Source organism: Melanaphis sacchari, unplaced genomic scaffold (genome assembly GCF_002803265.2).
Source record: "Melanaphis sacchari strain LSU unplaced genomic scaffold, SCAv2.0 Contig65_pilon_pilon, whole genome shotgun sequence".
Lineage (NCBI taxonomy): Eukaryota > Metazoa > Arthropoda > Insecta > Hemiptera > Aphididae > Melanaphis > Melanaphis sacchari.
The window spans coordinates 252,114-279,380 of NW_020271469.1; the positions used below are offsets into that span (position 1 = coordinate 252,114).

At 25.7% G+C, this 27,267-nt stretch overlaps 1 protein-coding gene across 1 annotated transcript in view; it reads left to right on the forward strand.

Annotated features, from left to right (window-relative positions):
• LOC112600636 (vesicular acetylcholine transporter) overlaps nt 1-26,531 on the forward strand; it is a 57,386-nt gene extending 30,855 nt beyond the window's left edge. The window contains exons 3-11 of the mRNA XM_025347920.1: nt 15,806-15,994; nt 20,906-21,081; nt 21,186-21,366; nt 21,430-21,843; nt 21,912-22,135; nt 22,817-22,939; nt 23,192-23,375; nt 24,818-25,012; nt 26,103-26,531. Of these exons, the coding sequence (XP_025203705.1) occupies nt 20,930-21,081; nt 21,186-21,366; nt 21,430-21,843; nt 21,912-22,135; nt 22,817-22,939; nt 23,192-23,375; nt 24,818-25,012; nt 26,103-26,309 (1,680 nt within the window). The 5' untranslated portion in view covers nt 15,806-15,994; nt 20,906-20,929 and the 3' untranslated portion in view covers nt 26,310-26,531. The remainder of the gene's footprint in view (nt 1-15,805; nt 15,995-20,905; nt 21,082-21,185; nt 21,367-21,429; nt 21,844-21,911; nt 22,136-22,816; nt 22,940-23,191; nt 23,376-24,817; nt 25,013-26,102) is intronic.
• The last annotated feature ends 736 nt before the right edge of the window (nt 26,532-27,267 follow it).

A 27,267-nucleotide genomic window follows, 5' to 3' on the forward strand; every position in this document is an offset into this window, starting at 1 on the left:
TTTTTAATTCATTTGTTTTTCAATTTTGATATCATGTATTTTATTATATTTTATTATAAAGTTACTACATTATGTTTTACTTTCGAAAACTTAATTTAACTATTTTTTCTTGTAATTATGAAATAAAACAACAATAATTCTCCTGTAGAAATAAAAATGTGTATATATGAGTTTTACTCAGTACAGTTTATTTAATTATTCTTGTAACAGATTTGCGTATTATTTCATTATAAAATGTATTAACTTAATTTCTTTAATTAAGACAGAAAGAAAATTAACAAAAAAAAAAAATTGATTATTTTCTTTTTTTGAATTCGAGCTTTTATGCGTCTTATTCTTTGCTTTTTTTGCATTAATAATATAAAAATTAGAATTCTCAAAGCATTTTTACTTTTTATAAAAAAAAATTATTACTGATGCTTTTTTTTTGTAATAAATTATAACATTTTGTTATATAATTTTCAATATGTTTCATAATATATTCATTTATTTAAAAAATTTATAAGAAAAGAAAGTAGGTACACCATGACACACTAATAAGGACATCTATTTAATAACCATTGACTCTAAAAATCATTTTAGGTTGAATCAGTTCTTTTATAGCTTTTTTTTTATTTTTAAATAAAACCATTTTTGGTACAAACATTTAAATTTTAAAATCATTATTTTAACTGTTTTACAATTCTTTAAAGTTAATGAGTATAAAATAAAATTATATGCAAGAGATATCAATATAGATTTAAGCCATTTTTTAAATCCAGTATTTTTCGTTTAGAGACTTTAAATATAACTTAAAATTTTAACATAATATTATGCTAAGGACCATTGTAATATGTAAATTATTAACACTATACACATTTTCATGGTTTAGGTATGGATATTTAAAAAAAAATTTAACTTTTAATTATGTTAACATGAGTACAATTTAATTTATAATACTAAAATAATCTTTTTTTCATTCAGAATAATTTTTAAAATCTAATGAATAATTGTTTTTGATAACAAATCTATGATATAAGTATGATACACAGTGTTATAACTGGTCCCAAAACCTACAACGAAACTATTGACAGCATAAAATTTCCATTTTTTATATTCTGTTCAGTTATTTGTAATTATTTTAAGAATAAAAATTATAAATTAGGTTAATTTAAAGTGATACCGGCACATATTAAATTATTTATAATTTTTTTTTTCATTTTTAAAAAAAGAAAATTTAACATAATATGTTATATTTTTATTGTCTTTGAGAATCAACGTTGACTTTTGTTCTCACCATGGCATTTAAAGTGGATCAAGTCAAACTTCCTACTCGTAACACCAGCAGTTCCCCTAGCCTACTCGAAATGTTTTGTAGGGACACAGACAAAAAAAAAATAAAAGAGAAAAGAAAAAAAATAAAATAGGAAAAAAATGAGTCACTCGCCCTTCACGCGTGTTTGCCATTGTATCCCTCGAGGCTACACTTGCCCTTTTTTTCAACTGCCACCGTTGTTATAGGTCGGGTCGACCTATTCTATGTATTATATTATATTCTCCGTGGAGATGACGACGCGGCGATCCAACTGCGACACGATACTACATCTTCAATCGTATTACACGACTCAGTAAGTCATTTTGGTATACATGAATTTTGAAAGTTTCAAAAACTATTGAGATAAGGTGGTTAAACACGCGTATGTGTAAAAAAATGAGTTTCCACTTGAAAACTATTCTGGTATCGTGAACTGGAATAAAATAGCACGTGATGGAATTTAGAAATATAACAATATTATGTATATGGTTTAATTCCGATTTTTGATTCTTCAGTTCTACATCGGTATTCTATTATAAATGTATATATTTTAATATTTTAATATAGTATATAACTTACCTATATTATATATGTTACTTATAATTTTTAACCTATTTTTCTAACTTTTAAATAAGTTCCATTTAGTATTCTATAATTTAAAATGTAAGTATGACATATTAAATGTGTATAGTTGTATTTTTGCTGGTAGAAATAAAAATTTGCGATGAAAACCGAAGTATAGTAAGACTAAGTACTATAGATATTGACAATTTTTCAGACACCATCTTTACTTTAAATAATTTATTTAATTTGCATGGGAAAATTACTGAACCATTATAAAACGAAAGTAACTAACTATACTAGCAAATAAAATATCAAGTTTTTAATTAATTTAATATTTATGATTGTGATTACCAAAAAATTGATTTTTTTTTTTTTATATAATTTTTTCGATTTTATCTTTTCTTTAGGTAAGTAGGTACTTTATCATTAAATTAATACCCGGGCATGGCCCGCATGGGGTGCTAAAAGTTTCCACGCTCACGCTGACCAGTTTATGAGTGAATTTATAAAATTCATAAAGATTGATGAATCGTTTAGCATGAAAAATCTGCAGAAAATCTGCAGGGTTTATATGTGAACGTATAGTGTGTACACTTTTGTTGTCTCCCTCGGAAAACCATCATACCTCGCTGCCGTTCTTGTGAAAACCTTAGTACTGTTATTTTGCACTGTCGCGGGTACGCTGTATAACTTATAAAATATACATATTATGTGGAAGTCGTTTGCCAATGCCGTCGCCGACGTGACGTGTTTCCATTTACATAGCTAATGACCCTTGGGGCCGGACCTAGTCCCGCGGCGGTGCAGCTATATAGATGATGCCGTTGCAGTACGGGTGAGCACCTCCTCCCCCGCGCACGATGAACTACACTGTACACAAAGCATACAATAATAATAGTTTGTACATTTTATACTGTACTCAGTGAATGTAGGCGAACAAAATAATATTTTTGTTCTAAATTTTTTTCTTTAAATAAAATCCCTAGCATTTATTGTCACGCTCAAAATATGAATATTCCGCATATAATACTACTGTAGCAAACGATGTATTTAATGCACTAATGCAATTTTTATATCACTAAATAGTTATTTCATCTAGACGTGTGTATTATTGAAAATACTTTTCTTAAATGTAAATTTAAGTATTAATTATTTACAACATATTTTTTTTTAAAGTTGTGAAGTCTAAAGTATATTATATGTCCTTCAATTTTTGTATTCTTAAATAAATATTTGCAATTGAAATTGCATTCTCTAGATACCAGCATATTTTTCAAAGAATTTTGATCAAATTTAAAACTAGTAGTTAATTAGTTAAAATTATACATTTTTTAAATTTAGATGATGGAAGCAATGAGCAACATAATTATTTTACTGCAGGATTATCCACTCTGTACTCGACCCGTTAAAATGTAAATGCCCTAATATATAGAATACACCAAATACGCCAGATATAAAATATGAAATATGTATATATAAAGTTATATATTATGTGAGATGTTCTTCTTTCGTTATAAATTAATTATATTATTAAATAATATCTAAATAAGCTGTAAAATATATTTGTTGCACATTACAATGAATTATTTGGATGTTATATGATATTTAATAATATTTTTAAAGAACAATAATAAATTATTTTTATATATCAATAAAATTGAATTTAGTCTAATAAAATATGGATCCTTCTACAGATTTTCCAAAAAAAAAAATTATTTTTTATATGGTTGAGTATTTACTGTCGTGTTGTCAAGGCATTATTTTCAATGACACTTTTTTAGAAAAAAAAACAATATATTCTTTTGCTGATTTATTTGACACTTGCGATATAAAATGTAATATATTTGCTATTTTTTAGCTTCAAAGAAATACCTTAACAGTTTTATTTTCATATTTAAATTAAATTTTAGGTACTATTTTCAACTTAAGTCTAAAAGGTAATTTTTTAATGCGATATGGTTTTAAAATTGTACTTTTATTCTTAGACTAATATTAAAATGCCAAAGTAATTTATTTAAGTACTAAAAATAAAAAATAAAAAATACTTTTTAAACATTAGAAAATGCATCAGACATTTATTTTAGTATTTTAAATTTGAATCATATAACATAAGCTCAAGATAAACTATAATGAAATAAAATATTTGAGCAACATTGAATAACAATCGTATTTTTTATGATTGAAAATAGAATAAATTATAGTATAAAATAAAATGAGGTATAAATGAATGTAGAGAAAAAAATGTCAATAACAATATTCTGATTGAAAATATATTGAAGAAATATGAACCAAAAAATACGGTATACAAGAATAGAATTACAAAAAGCTTTTTAATAAATACATTAGGTACCTGTAATATGCGACTCTCAGTCTCTTAACTGTCTTTCTGACATGTTTTCAATTTTACAATAAATATCTGCTTGAAATAAGTTTTTTATGAACTAAAGTACCTATTTTATTTTGAACTATTTTATACGAATTCAATTTACAAAATATGAATACTATTAAAACATGATTCACGTATTCAGTAACGTATTTTTACATTTTTTCTAAGGGATCTACAGCTTATACGTAATTATTAATACAAACTATGGTAGTTTATAAAATGTTTTCTGTGCAATAAAGTCTTTATCACAAAGGTACCTAATACTTATTCCTGTTTTCGCACTATATATTTAGCCGTAACTTGGAAACCATCGTTAAAATAACATTACTATAATGTATAATTTCTATACTTATTACTTAACTATGTTGCAGGAACATGCATCTGTTTTTCTTTGCTCTAGGGGGCCTAGTATTCATGTACCCTTTCCCAACCATACATATACCACTGCACGTATTTGAAATAATAAATTAAGAAACCTACAAAACTTATAATTTTAATTCTAGTTATTGGATATTTTTATTATTTTATTGACATAATATTGTATTCAAACATAAATTAAGGTTACCACTAAATTATTTTGATAATAATCAATTAGATTTTAACCAACTAAATCAATTCCATATTCACAAAATTGTATTATTTTAGATTTTATCAATGTGCCAATCAAATCGTTTGACTATGCTTTGTCATTTTTTTTTTTTAATTTCCAAATAATATTTATAATAATTAAAGGAACTGCGTTAAAATAAGCAACAGCTTGTTTATCTCTTTAAAACTATTACTAATTTAATTTTAAACATATTTATTTTTTTAAGTATTTATGTAAGTATAGATATGAGTACCTGCTACACAATAACAAATTATAGTAAAATTGTATTATCAATAATTTTCTGGTAATCATTAAAAATAACCATGTTCATTTTTCACATAATGTTTATATATATATATCATTATTGACATTTATATTTTGCATAAACATAAAATAAACAAAATAATACAAAAAAATCACGTGAATTTTATTATTACAAGTTTGATTGTTTTTACTCCACTGCTTTTGAATTATACCATTTGAACTATACACTAGGACTATAATTTACTGACATTTTAATTAATATTATATTGAAATAAAATATATATTTTAAATTTCAAAAATTAAAAAAATACAGTATTTATTTTTCTAGTATTTCAACTATAGAAGCTCAAAAACAATTTAATTTATTTACTTGTGCGTATAATAATCATATTAGCTTCAATAACACAGAACAATGTTACATGAAAACAAAAATAACAACTTCATCACAGCATTATACAAATAAAACAAATAATACCTATTTATTTTATCACAAAACATATTAATATATATTATGTGGTAGGTATATTGATTTATTTCAAGCATACATCATGTTACTTTGTTTTTTATATATAAGCGCAATGTTGTTTATGTTTTATTAATATACTATACACATATCATATAATAAATATATATATATATATATTTTTTTTAATGTAATATTTTTCAATTTCTGACTTTTTAGCAATTGTATTATGTGTAATTTAACATACATACAACCTAACCTAGCATAATATACCTTAACTTTTCGAAGTACCAACAACCATATTTTCATTTATCTTAGTCATAACGCACCGCAATATAACAGGAGTAAATAAATTCTTTTTATTTTTTTTTTTAATGAACATTTTAAAAGCCACCCAGCAGGACGTCTACCCCCGCAGTAATATTTGCACGTCGGTTCTTTTATCTTTTTTTTTACCTCCCGCTCGTTATTACATCCGGTTGTTTTATGCATCCGCGTGTATATATTATTATTTATGCTGCACAAAAAAAAAACGATATTTGCCACATCCTTTTCACCCTTGTTATATATTTATAGTTTATATTATTTTGCTTACGCTTTGGTGCGTTCACGCGACGAAAAACAAGCACAGCTTGATGCGTGCAAATCCTGTTTGCGATTTCAATCGCTTAATTAATTCTCTTAAATTGAAAATTATGAACGATAGTTCAAATGCATAACGGTATAACCGTACGTTCACACTATACTTGCTGCAAAACATAAATGATATCATATTATTATATATTAATATACTAAATCAATGATAATAAAATATTGTATGTTTACATCTCTCGTAGAAAACACGATATGTATGAACGACGTACGTATAAATGTTTAATATATGTGACAACATTCAACACATTAATAAATCATAGACACGATTTTGGGGGAGATGGTCCTCAAAAGTAAATCCTGTTCCTTCGAAATCCTTTATTTTATATTGCTCTGTGTCACTAATAACATTTTTGTATAGCCTCAGCCCACACGAATACGTTCATTTCCGCTAACTCGTTGTTTATTTATAAATATATATATATATATATACTATATGATGATACAATAATACCTAAACCTATAAGTCCTTTTGAAATTTCAAAATGCTTTTAGTGTGACGCCTATTTTTCAGTTTCAATCTCTTGTTAACGTAAAGTTCTTTTGATCGTATCTACTATCTCCTACACAACATTTATTATTATACACGATGTTCCCGGTGACTTTTCATACTACGTATTTTTTACCTAAAAAAAAATGTACTACTCCTTTTGATCGAAAAAGTTTTATTTATTTAAACTTTGTATAACAATATTAGTCTTGGCAAGACATTTAAATATAGAACATTTCAATCTTAATAATTTAAATTGAGGCATTAAGCAAGTTGTTGATACACTCGATTGTATTATAAATTATTGTAGTATACGTACAGAATGCATTTATTGGTTCTTAGGTTTCGTAAACGAATTTACAAATGTATATTGGCCAGCATGACGTGTTACTACTATACCTATAGTATGTATAATATATTATTGCATGAGCGTAGCTAGGATTTTAATCAGAAGGTAAAGCAGGAACGGATCCAATAGGGGAAGGCAGGATTAGGTTAAATTTTTTATCAAATGATCTTTTTTTTTTTTACTTTTTTGATATTACAGTAAAACGTACACGTTTAGTATAGGAAATAGAATTTAGTTTTAAGCGCAAGAGGGGGGCACTTGTTCCCCCATGCCATACCCTTACAACGCCCATGTATTACTGTATAGATAACATATTGATTACAACTAAGCACGTTTTTAATATCCAATAAAAATATAATTGAAATGGGATAAATACTTGCAATCATTTTATCGATATTAATTTTGCCTAAAATGAACATTTAGTTAAACTATACAAGAATATTGCAGAGTTAGGCGGTGATTTCAACCATCTAGACACCTTAGTATATTTAAAAAACAACTATTAGCTATTATGTTCAAAAACTAACGACTGCCAAAAATTATCAATATTATTATTTTTATTTATTTTAACAGCTGACTGGTGATATTTATTTATTAATACACATTGAAATAACATAAATAATAACATTGATTATAAAATTCTATGTGATATTTATAGTCAATGATTATAATAATAGCAGGAACAAAGCATAATCGTTCAAAAATTAGTCAAATATGCTTATTTCCACTCAAAAATACTCCGAGTTACACCACTGAATACTACCTATCACACAAAATCCCTAAATTAGTTATAATTTTATAAGACCCATAAAATGACATATAATACAGAAACTGTGCTATAATTTTATAATATATGATTACTGCACTATCTGTTATACTCGTGTAGCAAGGGAAAGTATTATACATAGACATACATTTATGTTATATAGGTATACAATATATATATAATATAATAATAAATAATTATTTTCGGTTTTTTATTTTTTTGCGATCATTAAGTATCTGTGAATTGTAATTCTAATATTTTATGTATAAACTATAAAGTATGTATAAAAATAGTACCTACCTATACCCTGGTACCTACTCGTTATATTAGACAACGCTCACTGCGCACACTACACACGCACCCCATGAAAACAAAAACTTTGTCCTCGCACGACCGTAACGCGTACATACATAGTGATAAATATCACTATATATATATATATATATATATTTGTGTGTGTGATAATATGTGTATATAATAAGCGCGGGTTGGCCGTATTTGCCAGAGCGATGGGAAACGGTGACACGTGCACCGCAACGTCGGACTTACACACACATATATAAATATATATATAAATGTACAGTGGTATAGTTGTAGTGTCGCGGTGTACACAAAGGGAGCGGAGGGCGAAACAATAATCATTATTGTTGCTGTATAGTGTATATAACCTCACCCCCGTGTAAAACGACCCCTTTGCCAGCGGATCATCTTCCTTCGTCCCGTTATTTTGACACCGCCGTTCCCACCGCGTGATGAATAATTTTTTTTTTAAGCATATCTCTCACCCACCTCCACTCTATGGACCCCGACGGTGCTGTATTATTATATTATAATATTTCTCCAACGGCATTTACTCCTACACCTGATGATATACGGCATGTATAATGTATAATGTATATAATATATATATATAGGTACTCTTCTCGCCCAAAGACGATATACGACAAACACTCAGCAACAATGACGACGACGACGACGACATAATATTTGAACGATCCACCACGCCTTGGTGCAATATTAAACCAACTATTATACGTAGCTGATACATACATGCAATACACAGTTGTTACTGTTGTTCTGAGCTTTCGAAAACGACGTCTTTTGTTTTCCTTCGTATTCACCCTACCAGTTATGTTACTGCATTATGACAATACAACAATAACGTAAAAGGCTATTTTAAGACATTATTTCTTTATTTTGATTTTTTTCGTGTGCGTAAGTATATTGTATGCGTAGGTATTTTCGTTAATTTTTCCAACACAAAGTTAATTATTTCAATAATTAATGTAAATTAACTTTGCTAAAACAGTTATGAAAAGAATTACGATACAGTACAATATTATCAAAAAGACTGTGTATTTAATGTATTAAAACACACACGAATTGTAAATGTACTTGGGCCATCAAAAATGGTGAAATATGTACTTGAAATTTCACAATATTATGCAAAATTATGCAAGATAAACTAAAATAAATAATTGCCCAGTTATGTATATTATAGCTTGAAAGGTAATAAATATAAAATAAAAGTATTAATTATGCATAAAATATTTAAATTATATACGCAAAAAAATATAATATGTGAACTTATTATGAAAAAAATTATATATTTTTAAGACATTACGCAAAGTAAAATTTTAATATAAAATTAAAAATAGTGTATAAACCAATTTTATAAAATCTATTACATTTTGCTCAAGTATGCAATAAAAACTAAAAAAATCCGTTATATGAGTTTATATTCACACGTATAAAATATACAAAGTAGAATGTTGTTATTAGAATGGTAATATCTTGAATAAAGTTTGTATTTCGGGTATTTTAAAATCAGAATGGGATTAATGGGATTCATCGATATGCAAAATTATTAAATTTACAAATCTAATTACTATATTTTTAAATGATCATTAAAATGTAAATGCGTCTTTAATAAAGACTTTGACTACAACCTATATTCTAAATAATAATAATAATAATAATGTATTAACTTCAACCACTTCATTTACTATTCATATTTTATACAATCAATTATTAATTAACAATTTATCTATAATTCATTGATTTACTAAAAATGTCTACAAATTAATAACTATTTAAAATTGCATGTTTGAACGCCCACAGTCTTATACTATAAATCTGACATTTTAAATTAATAGACCAATTTTGTCGTTTAATCTTATTATGTATAATAAATCGTCTACAGTTTGATTAACAGACCAGTGAGTCGTCAGTCACGTTTGTTAAGTATACTCACGTTTTATTATTGATGTTTACACAAAATACCTTAAAAATGAGCCTAGATTGTGATTAATAACGAGTTTTTATCTATGCTACGCGCAGTTAATCATTTATTTTCTGCCACAACTCAAAACACTGTATAATAATATACCAGAACTTAATTGGGCGTAATGCAATAACCTGCAAAATTATATTGTCCACGCACGGCGTTATCATTCATCATCATTTGCTATTTACCATAACAAAAGGCATATAATTCTCTGGCATGACACGTGTCTAATTGGAAATACATATACACCGCACCCCATAAACATCCGCCGCAAAGGGGTCCAGATGGCCGATTGTTGAATTTGCTTTTTGGCGTAATTCGCAAATATAGTCAATTGTACGTCGAATTAAATAAAAATTATAATAATAAATTAATAACACGTGCCTAGAATATATCACAAAGATTTGACATATTTAAACACAATTATTGCGTAAAACTGTCAAACCTTCGCGAATCACCCTGTATAAATATAGTCGATGACAATATTATCAAACGCTATAAACATTTTGTTGGTCGACTATGCATTCAATAAATCGTTATGTTATTTTTATAGGAAATAAAACTACGTAATTATTGATAATCACACGTGGGTAAAAATAACGAAATTATATATCGCAATATAATAAATTAATAAGTATACGTAAAGGTACCAATTTTTTGAGTATATATTATATAAATAATAAATATTATACCACATAAGGGGATCATTTTCCACTCCAGATAACTATGTTACGCAGCAATGCACGTTTTCAGACGATCCGAACACGAGAAAATAATACATACATCGTATTTCAATGTTAACTTCTGTTGGGAGTATTCTTTGAGATCCCTATTACGCGCTGTGTATACCCATATTCACTAATTGACGAGTCCGACTGCACGTTTCTGTACGTTTAATTGGATCAGGAGGGTGGATATGAAGAGTAGAAAAACAAATTGGACAAACAATAACGCTCCAGTAAGTAAACAAAATTGTCGAACCAAAACAAATAAAAGCATAGGGTCCACAGTTTTTAACGAGCTGAAAACTATTCATCGTTTTTCACGTCTGTTAACGTATGAATAGTACTCATTCAATAATATAATGTAACATAATACTTTTAAATAAATCTATGTATCTATCCATTTAATTTGTGAACGAATTAAATATGATAAAAATATAACAAAAATAAACTTATTTAGAAAATAAATGCTTGATTATAAAAAATTAAATACAATTTTATTGCTATAAATCTATATGAATTTTAAAGTTAAAAATAATCATTAAGTACTTGCTACTTACTAGTTAAACATAAAATCCTATAAAAACTAAAGTCAACTAAAAACATTGCTGAAAATTGAATGATATGCAATACATATTTTAATTAAACATAATGTAATATAAATATTATACTTGAAAAAATGATAAAAAATGTGTACCTATACATAATAATAATAATTAATATTCTTAAATAACTATAATAGATTGTTTTAATTAAACTGGGTGTTTCATCAAGCATCACCTAACAGTATAATATATATTAACTATTAAGACTTGTATTTTTTTTAACTATGATTTAAATTTTAAACACCAAAAATATGCACAAAACTCAAAAATAATATGCAAATTTATATTTTTTAAATAAGCGAATCGCTATTTTAAGAATATTAGTTTATAATTATATTGAGGAAGTAGGTAATTGTCTTGCTGTACTGTAAAAGTCGAGTGTATCTTATCACTGTAATAAATTTGTTAAATTTGAATTCAATAATAAATCATTTCATACGAAAAACAATTCCAAACAAAATTTTCTGGTGAGCCTATTATTGTATAAATATATTCTTATTAATTAGTATACAAGTATTACTTACTAAGATATTAATTATTATTGAAATTAACTTAACTATTTATAAAATTTATCTAAATGTTAAATATTTTGAAAATGTCATTGTGTATACAACATATACGTAAAAATATACTTAAAGTTTTAAGTCCCCAAGAAAAATATTTTTGAATTATAACTTAACAACTTAAATCATTATTCTTATTTCGAATTTCTTCAAACATTAAAAAAAAAAAATCAAAATTAATATTTATTAGGTTTTTTAGTTATAGTATGAACTACTTATGAGAAACCAAGAATATTATATTTAGCTATAAAATTTGAACAATCAAAAATTTTTAACTATAAGATAATTTGCAGTTTTTAAAATTTTGACTAATATTATCAAAACTTAAACTTTGAATGCTTGTAAAAAAACTCCTGCTTTTTTATTTACTTAGAATTTCTCGTAAAAATATAAGATATAATATATCTTTAATATAATATAAGATATAATATATCTTTAATATTTTATAATTTCTATGGCACTAATTTATGAAAAACCTTATATTAAATTGCAAATCTTAGCTATAAATACTAAAAATTCTAGGTATTTTTCACAGTAAAATAATATGCAAATCTTTATGATTTTGTCGAATTTTATCAAAATAATAAGTTTAAGCATGTCAAAAACTGGTTTTACATAAAAATGTCTCTTTTTTTCTTAGTTATTTTTATTGTTTTTCTTGGTTATTTTAAAAATTACTATTGATTTTAAATTTTAACACTCAAAAGTACTAACTAAATCAAATTTTCTAATAGAAATCTTCTTCAAATTTGAAAATCGAATAGCATATTTCCTATTGTATATCGTAAATATATATATATTTAATATATATATATATATATATATATATATATATATATATATTAAAAAAAAACACATTGTAAAATCAATACATTTATCGTCATTGCTCAGAATCTAAAAATACCCTAGACGTAACTACACAAAAAATTGTAAGCACGTTTTAATATAAAAAAACAAAGTTTTAGCTAAAATTAATTTCGAATACTTTTACATATGTAATAATCTCAATACAATGTTTGTTTTAAATGACTTTCTATATTCAAATTTAATTTTTTTTTTAAAGTTTTAGTCTTAAAATTAAACTTAATTTTAAGCTTTAAATCTTTATTTTATATAACTTTATGTTTGTATACTAATTTCTAAGAACAGACACTTTATATAATATAATATAATTTACTAGTATAGTGTTATTTAACTATGTTTAATGTTTCTGAATTTAGTTTACCAATATATAATAATTTATAATATAATAAACACATTGTACGAAGAATTTCCTCGGTTACTAATGTTTAGGATTTTTTATAAATTATGATTTATATTGGTTTCTAAATTGCAAATACAATATAGGAATACCGATGACCTCGTTTCAAATGGAACCCAGGGTAAAATTATTGTAACATATAATTCAACCACAGCGGTTGCGTGCCGGCCTATGTGCCGAGGGCAACTTATTGATTTTCACCTGGCTGCCGGGGACCTAACTGACTGCGCCACTCCGCGTACAAAAATTACATCGTTCTGCGCCGTATTTGCTTTTTTGAACCACACATTTTTACGCTTTAAAATGTAACCACCAATTTTATTCTCCGTGAAATAACTGCATGTTAGATTAACCACAAATCTATTTGATTACATAAAATGTATTTGATAGAATATATAACTATGTTACACCACTTATCTAACTGCCAAGTATTTTTAATATTTGATGAAAAAATCCGATTTAGTTATATTCTAAGAATATATTTTTCATTCCTATTCATTGGAAGATTAACTTTATGGAATTAACTACCCATACACTTGAAAAACATGATTAAATATGTCATGATGACAGAATACATCTAATCACATTTAATGTAATTAATTAGATATTTATACATTATTTGAACATTTATTAAATAATTCAAATTAATTATTAGATTTAAGTAAAAATGTAAATAACAATTACTAACAATATATCACTATTACATATGTTTTTCAAGATACCTATATTATATTTTTTTTTCAATTACCAATAGAATATGTTAAATATGAAGAAAATGCTTTGATTTGTTTCATAGCATGTAAGCGTATCTAAAAATGAATCAATATAAACAATTTGAAGTTTATTCCTATAATATTATATAGTAGAAATAAAAAATTGCAATTTTTTTTTTATACATTTCAATGTTCTTTTACTGCATTTTCCCAATTGATACTACATTAGCTATAGTAATATATGATACTATTGTATTAAATTATTCATAGAATTTACAAAATTCTTTAACTATTTTTTATATTCATATGTGCTTACAAAGTTCTAAGTTTTACGTTAAAAATGTACATACCTAGTATTTTAATAGTTGATAGTTTGAATAAATTATTATAAATCATTGTGTTGTATATGTGACAGAAACTCGTGATTAGTGCGAGTTTTACAAACGAAATACAAAAAAAAAGATACTATAAAGAATCGATTTCAAATTTTTCATTTCAGCATAACTTTTTGATATAGTAAAAACCAATTTTACATTTTAAAAGAATATACAAAATTACATCACATTAGAAAAACGTTTCTAAAAGAAAATCGGTAAATATAGTATTATATTTATTCTATATACAGCCAATCCAAAAAAGTAATTTTATTGACGATAATAAACACAGTGACTGAATACATGCAATTTTATGATACCTATTCAGTCTTCATACACTGATCGTATTACATATTTTTAAATTTTCCGTCCGTACGTTTTCACATTCAAATGCCTCGAAAGACGTAGGTAATTTTTTATTTAAAATCCTTAAGAATAACATTATTATGTTGAATATTGGGAACTAAATTATTATTTCTATATAGTAATTTATTACAATATTGATATTTAATATATAAAAATATTTATATTGTTTATTAAATAATTGTATAAAAATTAGGTACAGAAGAAAAAACAATTATGTATAATACATTAAATGAATGATTCATTTTTAATTTAATTAATAATATTATTAGAGTAATACAATTTATTCCAGACTATCATTTGGGAATATATGATTTATGACATGGCGTCTACCTGAACTTGCACACTGTACTGCGTTTGTAATCAAAATTAATGGAATTTATTTCGGGGAGCGGACTCTTTGTTTGACGAAACCGCTTTTTGTTTGCTACCGTGGGATGCGCCACCACGTGTTTTCTATTAGACTGCTGCAGCGGAAAAACCAACCCTGGGGAGTTTTATGATTAAACGAAAACATTCAGAAGAAAAAAACAACAGTGACTAGAAAATTAAACTTACTTTATTCTTCAACCATATCAAAAAACAATTGAATTATGGAAAGAAACCCAGATCATACGCTCAATATAATAGTTACTCACGTAACAAACATAATAATAATAAAAAAATTTTCTTTTATGATTCTATAAATATATATGTATTAAATATCAAATTATGATAAAACCACCCATGTTATCCTTACTAACCTACTTATCACAGTATTAGGTATCTACTAAAATATCCATAAAAATATAATATTGTATTATTAGTATTACTTTTATCGTTTTAAGTAAATTTCATATATTAATAAAACCAACACAAAATTGTAATTAATAATTATCATTATGTTTTAAAATTCAAATCAACAATGGTTAGAAAATGGTAGAAAATTTAATTTTAATATCATAGAAATTGGATTTAAAAAAATAAAATGGTTATAGTTTTTATTTATATATTATATATAGATACGAGAAATAATAAATGCAAACATTGAATTATATATTTGACTCACTGTAGCTGCTATTATTATTGACCTAACCTACATCATTTTTTAATCATTTTCAGACAAAACTACCAAAACTACCAGTGCCTTTGTTGGAACGTACTACGAAATTATATCTGGAAACGCTAAAACCAATATTAAATGAAAAACAATACGAACATGCTAAAAAGCTAGTGGCAGATTTCACGAGTGGGCCTGGTCCAATACTGCAAGAAATATTAATTGAACGCAGAGAAGAACATGACAATTGGGTATGTGAAATCAAGAATACCGATTTATATAGCATTACTACATTAGTATCTAATTAGATTAAGTTCTTCTAAGTTATTATTATTATTACTGTTTTTGTCTATATCATTATATTAAATGCATAATAATAATGATAATAGTAAAATAAAAAATTTTAAACGATTTTTATCAATAATTCGGATTTGGAACGGTTGGTTGTCAAAAAAGGTATAAATCATTTTACAACATATCAAAGTAAAAATAAATATAATTCAGATCACGTGAACAATAATGGAGTAACGAATGCCCTGGAGTTTTCATACATGAATTGGGGAGAACGCCAGAGAGGGATACACTTTTTGGTTCCGGAAACAAATCCAATTAGTAGAAAACGTGACGAGTCTGTTTCTATGATGAGTTTTCCCGGCGGGCCGAGAACCCTTCCAAAACGAGATAAGCGGGAATTTTATTCTCACTGCGACGCTGATTGGTTAAACATCAATTTCGGGTTTGATTCCTTCATTCACATAATCAAATGATGCTTTCGTAATCATAGGTATAATAATATTATAATACAGTGACATGTGCATTATCTGGTTACGCTTATAAGTATAGGTACCTGCCCGTTGTAGGTTATAATACGTGTACAATAATAAGATAACGATTATACTAGTGAACCCTAAGAAGACGAAAAATTGTATAAAAATACAATACAATACCCTTTAAGGATATAATATATTGCGTCTCTCGGGCCAACCCATCGTCTTTACTGTTCATACATAATACAATAAAATATTTACCTACCTGTATATCCTATCATAATATTATTATGGTACATATTATAACAATAATATGTGTTCTGCAGGCCCTCCACATCACTGTCACCATGACAAATGGTTTACAAACCAGCGATGGCATATCAAAAACATTACACATCCCTCTCCCCCGTCTAACGAGGTTCACTATTTTTAATGTACATGAAATGTACCTACCTATTATTATTATAACCCTTGTGTGGCTAGGTGGTCACGTTCGCAAATAAAAAAATGTACACTACACATTAATATGACAGTATATAAAATATTATAATTACATGCAGAAGAACTATTATTTATGCTCGATAAGCAAAAAAACAAATACAAAAACAAATAGTATTACATTTTATTTATATGTATATTATGTACTGTGTACTTTTTTTAAGAATACTATGATATAAATTCAAAAATTAAACAACACATTAAATGTATTGGATTTAGATGAATTATTTTTTTATAAAATTATCTATATACTAACCAGCCTAAATAAAAAAACAATATAACAAATAAAAAAATTATATAGAAAATGGATTTACCATGTTATTACAGTATTATACTTGATTATAGGTCATAATATAATAATAAAAATATTTTTTATTAAAATATCAAATAATTTTTAAATATTAGGTATGAAGTTATTAATTAACCTATCATTATATTAAATTATAAATAATAATTAATAACTATTATCACTTATACAATTTTAGCTTTACACGTGAGTAAATTGATAAGCTTATTATTTTTTAATTTTTGTATCATAAATAAAATTATCTGATAGTACAATATGTTCAATTCGTACAAATTCTTTATAAATTAATATTGAAATTTGATGTACAGTTTAATTTTTAATTTGTAAGTCTATCAAAACCATAATCATATCTATCGTAGTATTTTAATACGATAAAATAATTTTTAAATTAAAAATGTCTATCTAAAACCTAAAGGTTAAAATATTATATAGCTTATATACTATCTGTTTCCAATAAATCTTAAAAACCGTTAACAAGATACTTTTTATAAGTTTTTGAAGTATTTAATATAGTTAATTTATATAGTTTATATTTATAGTTTCTTTGAACATTTCTCGTATTAAAGTTATTAATTATAAGTTATAACCTTCAGAGAAAATAAAAAATAATATTTAGACCCATCACACGTTGAGTTTTAATTAATATTGTATTTTATTATACTATTTTTTTTCTGTTTAAATACAACATATTTCAAACTTAACCATCTAAACAAACTACCGCACCTTTCTTCAATAGTTTATGTTAATACTATACATAAGTAATCCAAAGAGAACTGTGATTTCAAATAAAATGACGATTAATCCTAATTCTTAACTATAAATAGTACACATAATATTGAACTATAATAACATAAAAATATAGTTTTAAAACTATAAAATATTAATAGTAAATTTCTTAAACACCATTATGTTTTATGTTTTTATCATGCTAAAATCACAGGCATAAATTTATAATTATATTGTAATTAATAAATTAAATAATTAATTTAAATACATTTAGGATCTTTTATAAACCTTAATAATGAATAACGTATTCTGACACTCAAAATAAGCATTGGAATAATACTCCCTTGCACCTCAAAAAATACAACCGTATTGCGTTTACTCGTATCGTGATAAGTCACGATTCGAACTGCACCCCCTTGTTCTTTCTATAAGTGGAGCATAGAAGATCAAGCACATCGATAAAATGTTACGAGCTCTTATTACACTATTCGGTATAAGTGTCGCGTAGGCATACAATAAGTTTAACGGAAGTTTTTTCGTAAACACCCACCCATATTGCGGCGTCGAGATAACTTGATTTAAGATTAGTCGATCCGACGACGTTTCCAATAAATTATATACGTATACATTTCCACTTGAGTAATCCCTGGATCTGCGTATTTAGATAGATGAGCTTCAACTATAGTGCGTGTATCTATACAATTTTTTTTGTCTCTTTTTCTCTTTCTCTCTCTATCGCCAATAGAACGTGCAAAATTTATCTTTATTTTCCGATTACGATTTTATTTTGACCCGAACAAATGAACAACCTCGCAAAATTGTACGGCGGCATCGTCGGGGTTTGGTTTTGAATAATTCACGCGGCGTTTGTACGACGACTGGTCGTGAATAAAGATTACCGAGGTTTATCACACAATTTATTATACAAGTATTACCGGAACGATCATAACTGCGTTGTTTTCTTTAAATTATTACTATTATTATTATTTATATTTTAAAGTTAGATAATATTATGTGTATGAAGAACGGATGTGCTGTACCGCCCATGCTAAAGGCACGCAGTCTCGATGCGACTGCCAATGACCGAATAGCGTCAGCCCCGCCGCCGGGTGGGTACCGTACGAATTACACCCCCTTTGCTCATGTCTATATAGCTCCTATGTATTATAACAGCCCCCAGGGCTTCCAAAGAATTATAGCTGCTAAATTACCTTTCTTCTTTTTATCTCGTTAAAATAAATTGTCCTTTTATTAATTTCTATATAACATACGTACTAAGTATACATAACAATATAACGATTACCTACATGAAAACTATTATTATATAATATATAAATATAAATAATTAAGCATACATTATAACTTAATCAAACTTCAGAATTGACGAGATTAATGCAAATTAAAAAATATATTCTCAATATGATGATGATGATGATGATTAAAGTAAACATTAAAAGAAAAACAAAATTTAATTCACTTTGATATGGTTTAATTAGTTTTAACTTTTAAATATTTTTTTTAAACGGTTCAAATACAAAAATTTCAATTATCTACAGATTTTCCACAAAATATCTTAATAGTCTAAAACATTAAGTTGGTAATTTATTTGGCTCTGTTTACTTAGATCCATAACAATTAGTTTACTAATGTAAGCTATATGCTCAACAAGATTCACACATTACATATATTTTAGTTACTTACAACTATTAATATACAATTATTGATTACATTAACCTCAATAAACATATTGAAAAATTGAAAAACATTTTTAAAAATATAGATATTAATAATTAATATCAAAATTTAATAAATGGTTCATAATATACATTATACGTCAAATATTATAAAAATATTTTAATTTCGATGATATATTATACGACAAAAAACGTCGAAGAAAGAGTAAAAATAGTTTAGGATTGTGTTATTTTGTAATATTTTTTGTATACTAGTGTATTAATTATATGAATATCAGATATCCTTTGTGTGTATAGTGTGTGGACAATTATCACCGTGGAAATGTATAATTTATAGTAATATGTTGTCCCATTATTTTTCATATAAATCTCAATAATTATTACCATAACTATTATGATAAATATTCATTTAGCTGTATTTTAAATACCAACTAAAGAATATAATATAATAGTACAATTACTATTGATTTAGTAATATTGAAACATTTTGATATAACTGTTTTATTACTAAATAAATAATAATTATTTATTTATAAACTGTAAATTAATTTAGGTATTGTTATGCGATTAAAAACAAAAATGTTTTGATGATAATTCCATTCCCTGTTATTTGAAACTGTATTCAATCATAATCGACATTGTATTAATTAAATGTTCAATACTTATAATAATATTCACTTAAGTACCAGTTTTAATAAACCATTATAAACTAATATAATTTTGAAAGATGGATTGCACAACAATGATGTACTTAAAAAGCATATCCAAAACGCCGTGTGGTCATAATAATTGTATATTGAAATACATTTTTACTTTATTATTATAGTCCAACTTATTATAAACATAAATAAAACATTTTGTTTTTTTTTTTTGAGTTCATATAGCTTGATTAAATAAGAAATTTGGATGAATTTCCCAACTTTAATGCACATTAAAAAACTCTTTAAAATATATTATCTATATAATAATATATCCAATGGTAAAAACTGACGAGTTTACATGCAACCAACAAGATCTATTTTCATCTTATCAAATAGTTTTACATTTTATTGATTTACTAATTTTATTTTAATAAAATAATTTGTATTCATTTTATTTTAGACTGATAAAAAAATTTGAGATCATTTTTCTATAGTAATTAAAAATTAACCAAGTAAAAGTTACTTTAAGGTTTATGATTGGTGGCTACACGACATGTATCTTTGCAACCAATTATCATTGCCAGTAAATTCTAATCCGGGAATGGTATTTCCACCTCTGCCAAATCTTTCTGCAGAAACACGGATGGCCAAATTTTCAGCTAGATTTGTAGTTGAAATGATGAATTTCAAACGTATATTGGACAAGTAAATTTTTTTTTTCATAATACCTAATATAATTTTGAATAGAGTAATTAAATACTTAATTTATTATACATTTATTAATAAAACATTATGCGTTTTTTATGTAGGCGAGAACTTCCCGTAGAAAAAGCTGCATCTAGAGAAAAGGGGCAACCGTTATGCATGGCACAATATTATAGACTAATGAAATCATATAGAGAACCAGGATTAGTTAAGGATCGACTAGTAGACTTTGAATCAGATTTGACATTATCAAGACCTCACATTATAGTTGCATGCAAATCACAAGTATGTTACCTAAAATAAAACATAGTATTTATTTACTAAGCTAATACTTTTTATTGTCTTAAGTTTTATGTATTACGATTGACTTCGGGCGAAGATGCTACTCCCATAACTGAAGAAGAAATTGTCACAAAACTACTAAACATTATAATGGACGCTAAAAAAACCACTGGCGCTACAAGTACATATCCTGTGGGCATTTTAACATCTCAAAAGAGAGATGACTGGGCACATAGCAGGGAGTTATTGATGAAAAGTGCTTCTAATCGCAATAATTTAGCATTAATCGAGCGTTGCCTATTTCTCATCAATTTTGATTTGGAACCACTAGGCCTGGAATTTAATTCCACCTGCAAAGTAGGTTCAAAAGGTTATAGACTATCAAATGACAGAGATGAAACAAACATGATGCATCAAATGATCCACGGTGGAGGTAGTGAGTACTGTTCTGGTAACCGCTGGTTTGACAAAACTATACAAGTAAGCAATGCATAATAATTTATCAAATTAAAAAATATCTATTTTTGTTAAAATCTTTATGTATACAGTTGATAATTGGGAGAGATGGTGCAAATGGTTTATGTTACGAACATTCGCCATCTGAAGGAATTGCAGTTATTGAATTAATGGAAAAATTGATTAAAAGTACCAAAGATTTGAACGAACAAACAATAGATATAATGACATCAGCAGAAAAACCAGAAAAACTTATATGGAGTGTTAATAATGAACTCATAAAACACATAGCTGATGCTTCTACTGTCTTGGATAAGTAAGATACTATTTTATTAATACATGTATACTTCAACAATAATACTAAATCGTAGAACTAAAAATAGTACTGTATACATTCAGTGTATAGTATATACTACATATACTCATTTTTTATAAATATATAGGAGTAAAAAATTATATAAAAATGTTCAAGGACTAAACAAAAAAGTATTTTGTAAAAAAAATGTATTGTAAAATTAATTTTAGATATGTTTCTGGTTTCTCACATCGATTACTCAAAGTTGCAAATGTACCAGTGCAGTTATAAGCCCGTGACAAGTATTTTTTTTGTTTTCTGGGAATAAATCATTAATTATTAAACAAATCAGTATTTTCAGTAGGATTCAGAAACGATTATATCAAAATATCTTTGAACTATGAGAATTAAATTATTATATTAAATAAAGAAAATGGTACATATTTAAAAAATATACTCAAAATGTTAAATTTATTGTAAAACATTATTTCAAACAACATTCTAACAAAGCTTATATTAAGTGTTTATTTTATGAATTTACTATATTAATAATAATAATATCTACCTTTAATAATAATAATATAATATTTTATAATAAACTTTGTTGTACATATTATAAATAATATTAAAAAAATAACTAAATTATTAAATTAATACTAAAACTGTAATAAAATTTTTAATATTTGTATACTAAATATTTAGGTTAGTCAAAGATTTGAACTTTCATGTATTCCGGTTCACTCAATACGGAAAAGAATTCATAAAATCTTGTAAGATCAGTCCAGATGTTTACATACAACTTGCAATGCAATTAGCTTATCATAAGTAAGCATTTAACGGATTTTCAACCAATTACATAAAAGAATATTGTATATTATGTGCACAGTATAATTAATCACCATTGTCTTAAGTAATATTACCAACTATTTTTTTATAAATGATAAAATTGCTAAACTATTTTTTTCTCAAAATTATAATGAACATGCCATATATTTATTACATAAATTACAAAACTGTAAAACAAATTACTGTAAGCTTTATAAATCATCCTCCTTGCGATCGATTCTATTTTTACAGGCTCCACGGCAAACTGGTGGCTACATATGAGAGCGCCTCCACTAGACGATTCCGATTGGGTAGAGTGGATTGTATACGGGCGGCGACTGTGGAAGCACTGGAATGGGCCAAAGCAATGAATCAGTCTGCCGTCACTGAAACTGGCATATTAGGCACAAAGAAGATATACTATACAGTGACTGATGTAATAATAATCTACTGAAACGCTGCAGTGTCGGATGTCATCTATATAAGTATGTGTGACGATGAGAAGTAGTCTATGAGGAAGAGGTGGGGAGATAGAGAAGAACTTTCATCTGGTGACATCGGCAAACATTAAACTTCACAATATAAGTACAACCGTAATGATAAAACTTATAACATATTAATGAAAGTTTATACGAATTGAGTACCCTATACGTATAACCCACTATCGTGTGCAATAAATTTAAAACTCAAACTTTCTTTGTACTGCAAGCAAACAAATGTAGATATTTATTATTTTAAGACGCGTAAATATAAATTTATATAAGTCAAGGGCAATCGAACTTTTTTTTGGCCATAATCTGCTAAAAATATACTTTACTTTTGAGGATCGACTTCTATAAAAAAGTTTTTTTTTTTATTGAGTATCTATAATTATTAAGAAACATACTTACATACAGTCTATACTAACATACATAAATTATATAAACTAATTACTTAAATCTAATTAACATATTATTTTGTTGATTTGGGCATTTTTGAAGTATGACATGGCATTTCGTTGACCAATTGATCGTAATCTGACGAATAGTTGTGAATAGTTGCTAATCTAACCTATGACCTAACCTATAATATACTGCATAGTATATAAAAACTAAATTAAGTATAATATGTATGCGATAAAAAATAAAATTTTATCGAATATAACTAAAATATTAGATCTTTTGAACAATAATGTACTCAATACTAATCTATAAAAAAATAGCTCCAAGAAATTTTTTTTGCCTATGATAATAGGTACACTTATATAACTTATGTCAAGTCTACAAGCAAAATATCAAGAACTAGAGAGGTTTAACTTTCTATGGGTTTATAAAACCTAGATTTCAAGTTTAGCTTTTCTTCTTTTTTCTCGTCAATCCTTGCCTTTTTTAATACTATTTCAATAATAGGCATATATTGACCAACTTTCTACAGACACTTTTCAGCCATCAATCAACAATTGTACCCAGATAAAAAATTACCATATAGCATACGCATTATCACATTTTTGATTAATCTAAAGCTAAATTGAATACAATAGTATTCTACCAAGTTGTATTTATTGATGAATTGTATTCATACAGATTTAACATAAATAATAATTTAAAATATTATAAATTTTATTCCCAACATTCGATTAAAATAGTTTATGAGTAAAAATATCAAAAAAACTTTTAGTTTAATTTTATGAGAAAGAGTAAATGATTTAAGTAATAATTTTTAGGATTACCGTCATACATATCATGTACTGAGTTATATAACCGACACTGCAGATATTTTAAAAAATACACTTATTTTAAAACTAAATTCTGAATCCCATACAATTAAAAAAAAAAGGGATTTAGAATAATAAATTATTATAAAATTAATAATTGTTTTATTTTACGTGACATATTATAGAACGAAAAACTTCAACTTTTTGAAACTGCTGTAAAAAAACAAACTGACATCATGATAGACAATATTCTCGGTATGGGTATAGACGCTCACTTATTGGGATTAAGACAAGCAGCAAGAGAAAATGGTATTTCATGTGCAGTATTTGAAGACGATACATTTAGAATGGCCAATCATTTTGCGTTATCAACAAGTCAAGTAAATTACATTCCTTTTTTTTAGACCTATTTATTGATTATTATAGTACTTATAACTTTTTACGATTAATTATTGTACATATTATACTTAACGTATAAGCGTGTCGTACAAACGAAAGTTAGGTATAATAATTTATAATTATTAATTAAACACTCATTAAACCGAAAACATTTGTGATATAAATTGGAACTATGGTATAGACACATAATGAACTTATAACTTTTTTTTGTCACCAAAACTAATTCCTTCCATACACTTCTGTCATAGGATGAGTTCCAACCACTTTAGTTTGAGTGGTTAGGACAGTATTAAGTTCTTGAAAAGTTTTTACAATTATAATTGTATAATTGAAATAACATTAGAATGAACTTGAAATCAATTTTCAAACCTATTATATAGGATTAAAATCTTAAATTTTATAAATATTATCAATATAAGTGATTTATAATATATTCAGCTAGAAAATTTTTTAAACTTTTTAAAATAATTTCTCGTCTTTTGAAATAAATAATAGTTCATAAAAAAAAATATTTTATAAATAATTATTACAAAAAACATAATCCAAACTGATTTCATTAAAATTGGATATGATGTACATTTCAATATATTTTAGTATTTCATTAATAGTTTAACATTGCACTTAGAGAACTAAACAAATATAAAATTGAAATACATACCTAATATACTATCTAAATTACCAAATTACATAAAACAGTACAATTATTATTGCATGAGTATAAATCCCAAATTAATTTATCGTTTTACTTCAAAATCCATTTTTGTTTTTTGTATATATAACCATATCCAATCAACATCATAGAATATTTAGTTTTTATCATCTACTTTACTTGTTAATTATCTACTTAGATTAGGTGCGCTTCGCGCCTACGCTACTATAACAAATATCAAATATTTTTCAATAGGTTATTTAACACAATAGTTATTAAATACTTCATAAAAAAATATTTTAAATTTATAAGTTATTTATTGTCTTTTTTTTATGTAGGCGCATATCTTATTTATTTGTTTGAATTTTACGTAGATATCTGCTATAATCTAATGCATTGTTGTGTATTTTTATTTATTATAGCTATTAACTTCCACGGACAGTTTCATGGGCTATGGGCCAGTTGTACCCGACGGCTATGGCGTTTCCTATAATCCCCAAAGCAATGCTTTAGTATTTTGTGTATCTTCGTTCAAATCATCTAAAACCACAAACAACAATGCTTTTACGGTTGCCCTCGAACAAAGTTTGATGACAATGCAGAAAATGATATACATGAAAAGAACTTAAGACAACATTATTCATAATGTTTGTGTACCTTTTTGCGATTAATATCACATCATATCATTCATATCTATAGTACCATAAACATATCTTTTGAGTGATAAAATAAGTTTAATATTATATTTGTACAATCGTACATAACACTTTGAAATTTTTAGTTACCAAACACTTAACTGTTTGTCGAATGCATTACATTGCATTTTTGTTATTATAAAATATTTATTAATAACCTACCACGTCAAAATCTAATTTAAAGTTTAAGCATTTGTTTTCGTTTTATTTATTTAGATATTTATAATGTTATCGTTTTTTTTTTTTTTTTATTTTTTTTAACTTATTAGTAATTACTCTAAGAGTTATAATTATTTGTTACACTACTTATACTGAATTGTTGTTTCAAATAATTTCAAGCGTGATTAAATTATTAAAATATAAAATTCAAGAAATGAATTCGTATATTTAAAGAAAAAAACAAGTTAATAAATTATTTTTTAAATAAATGTATAGTAGTCTGACATTATTTTGTTTTGATATTAAATTCAAAATTATATTATTGTTAACAACTAGGTGTTAAATATTATTATTTACGTTAAATATTTTAAATTATATTCATTAAAATATAGTTAAGACACTAACCAGTCATATCATTGCTATTTATCTTATTTAATTTGTTAATTTTTATATAAAAATATATATTATATAATTACTATTTAGTACCATTAGCTAAAATAGTTAAGCCTTAAGCAAATCTATTCCTAAAAATAGCAAAATGTAATATTTTTAAGAATATTCACACTATATTGATCAACCGTTGCACTTAAAATATTTATTTTGAGTAAGTACTCATAGTTACCTACACTTAAAATTAATCTTAATATACATATCAATTAATTTTTATGTTACGATTGAGACTAATGGTTTTAACCAAACCTACAAAAATAAAAATATCAATTCAATTTAAGCA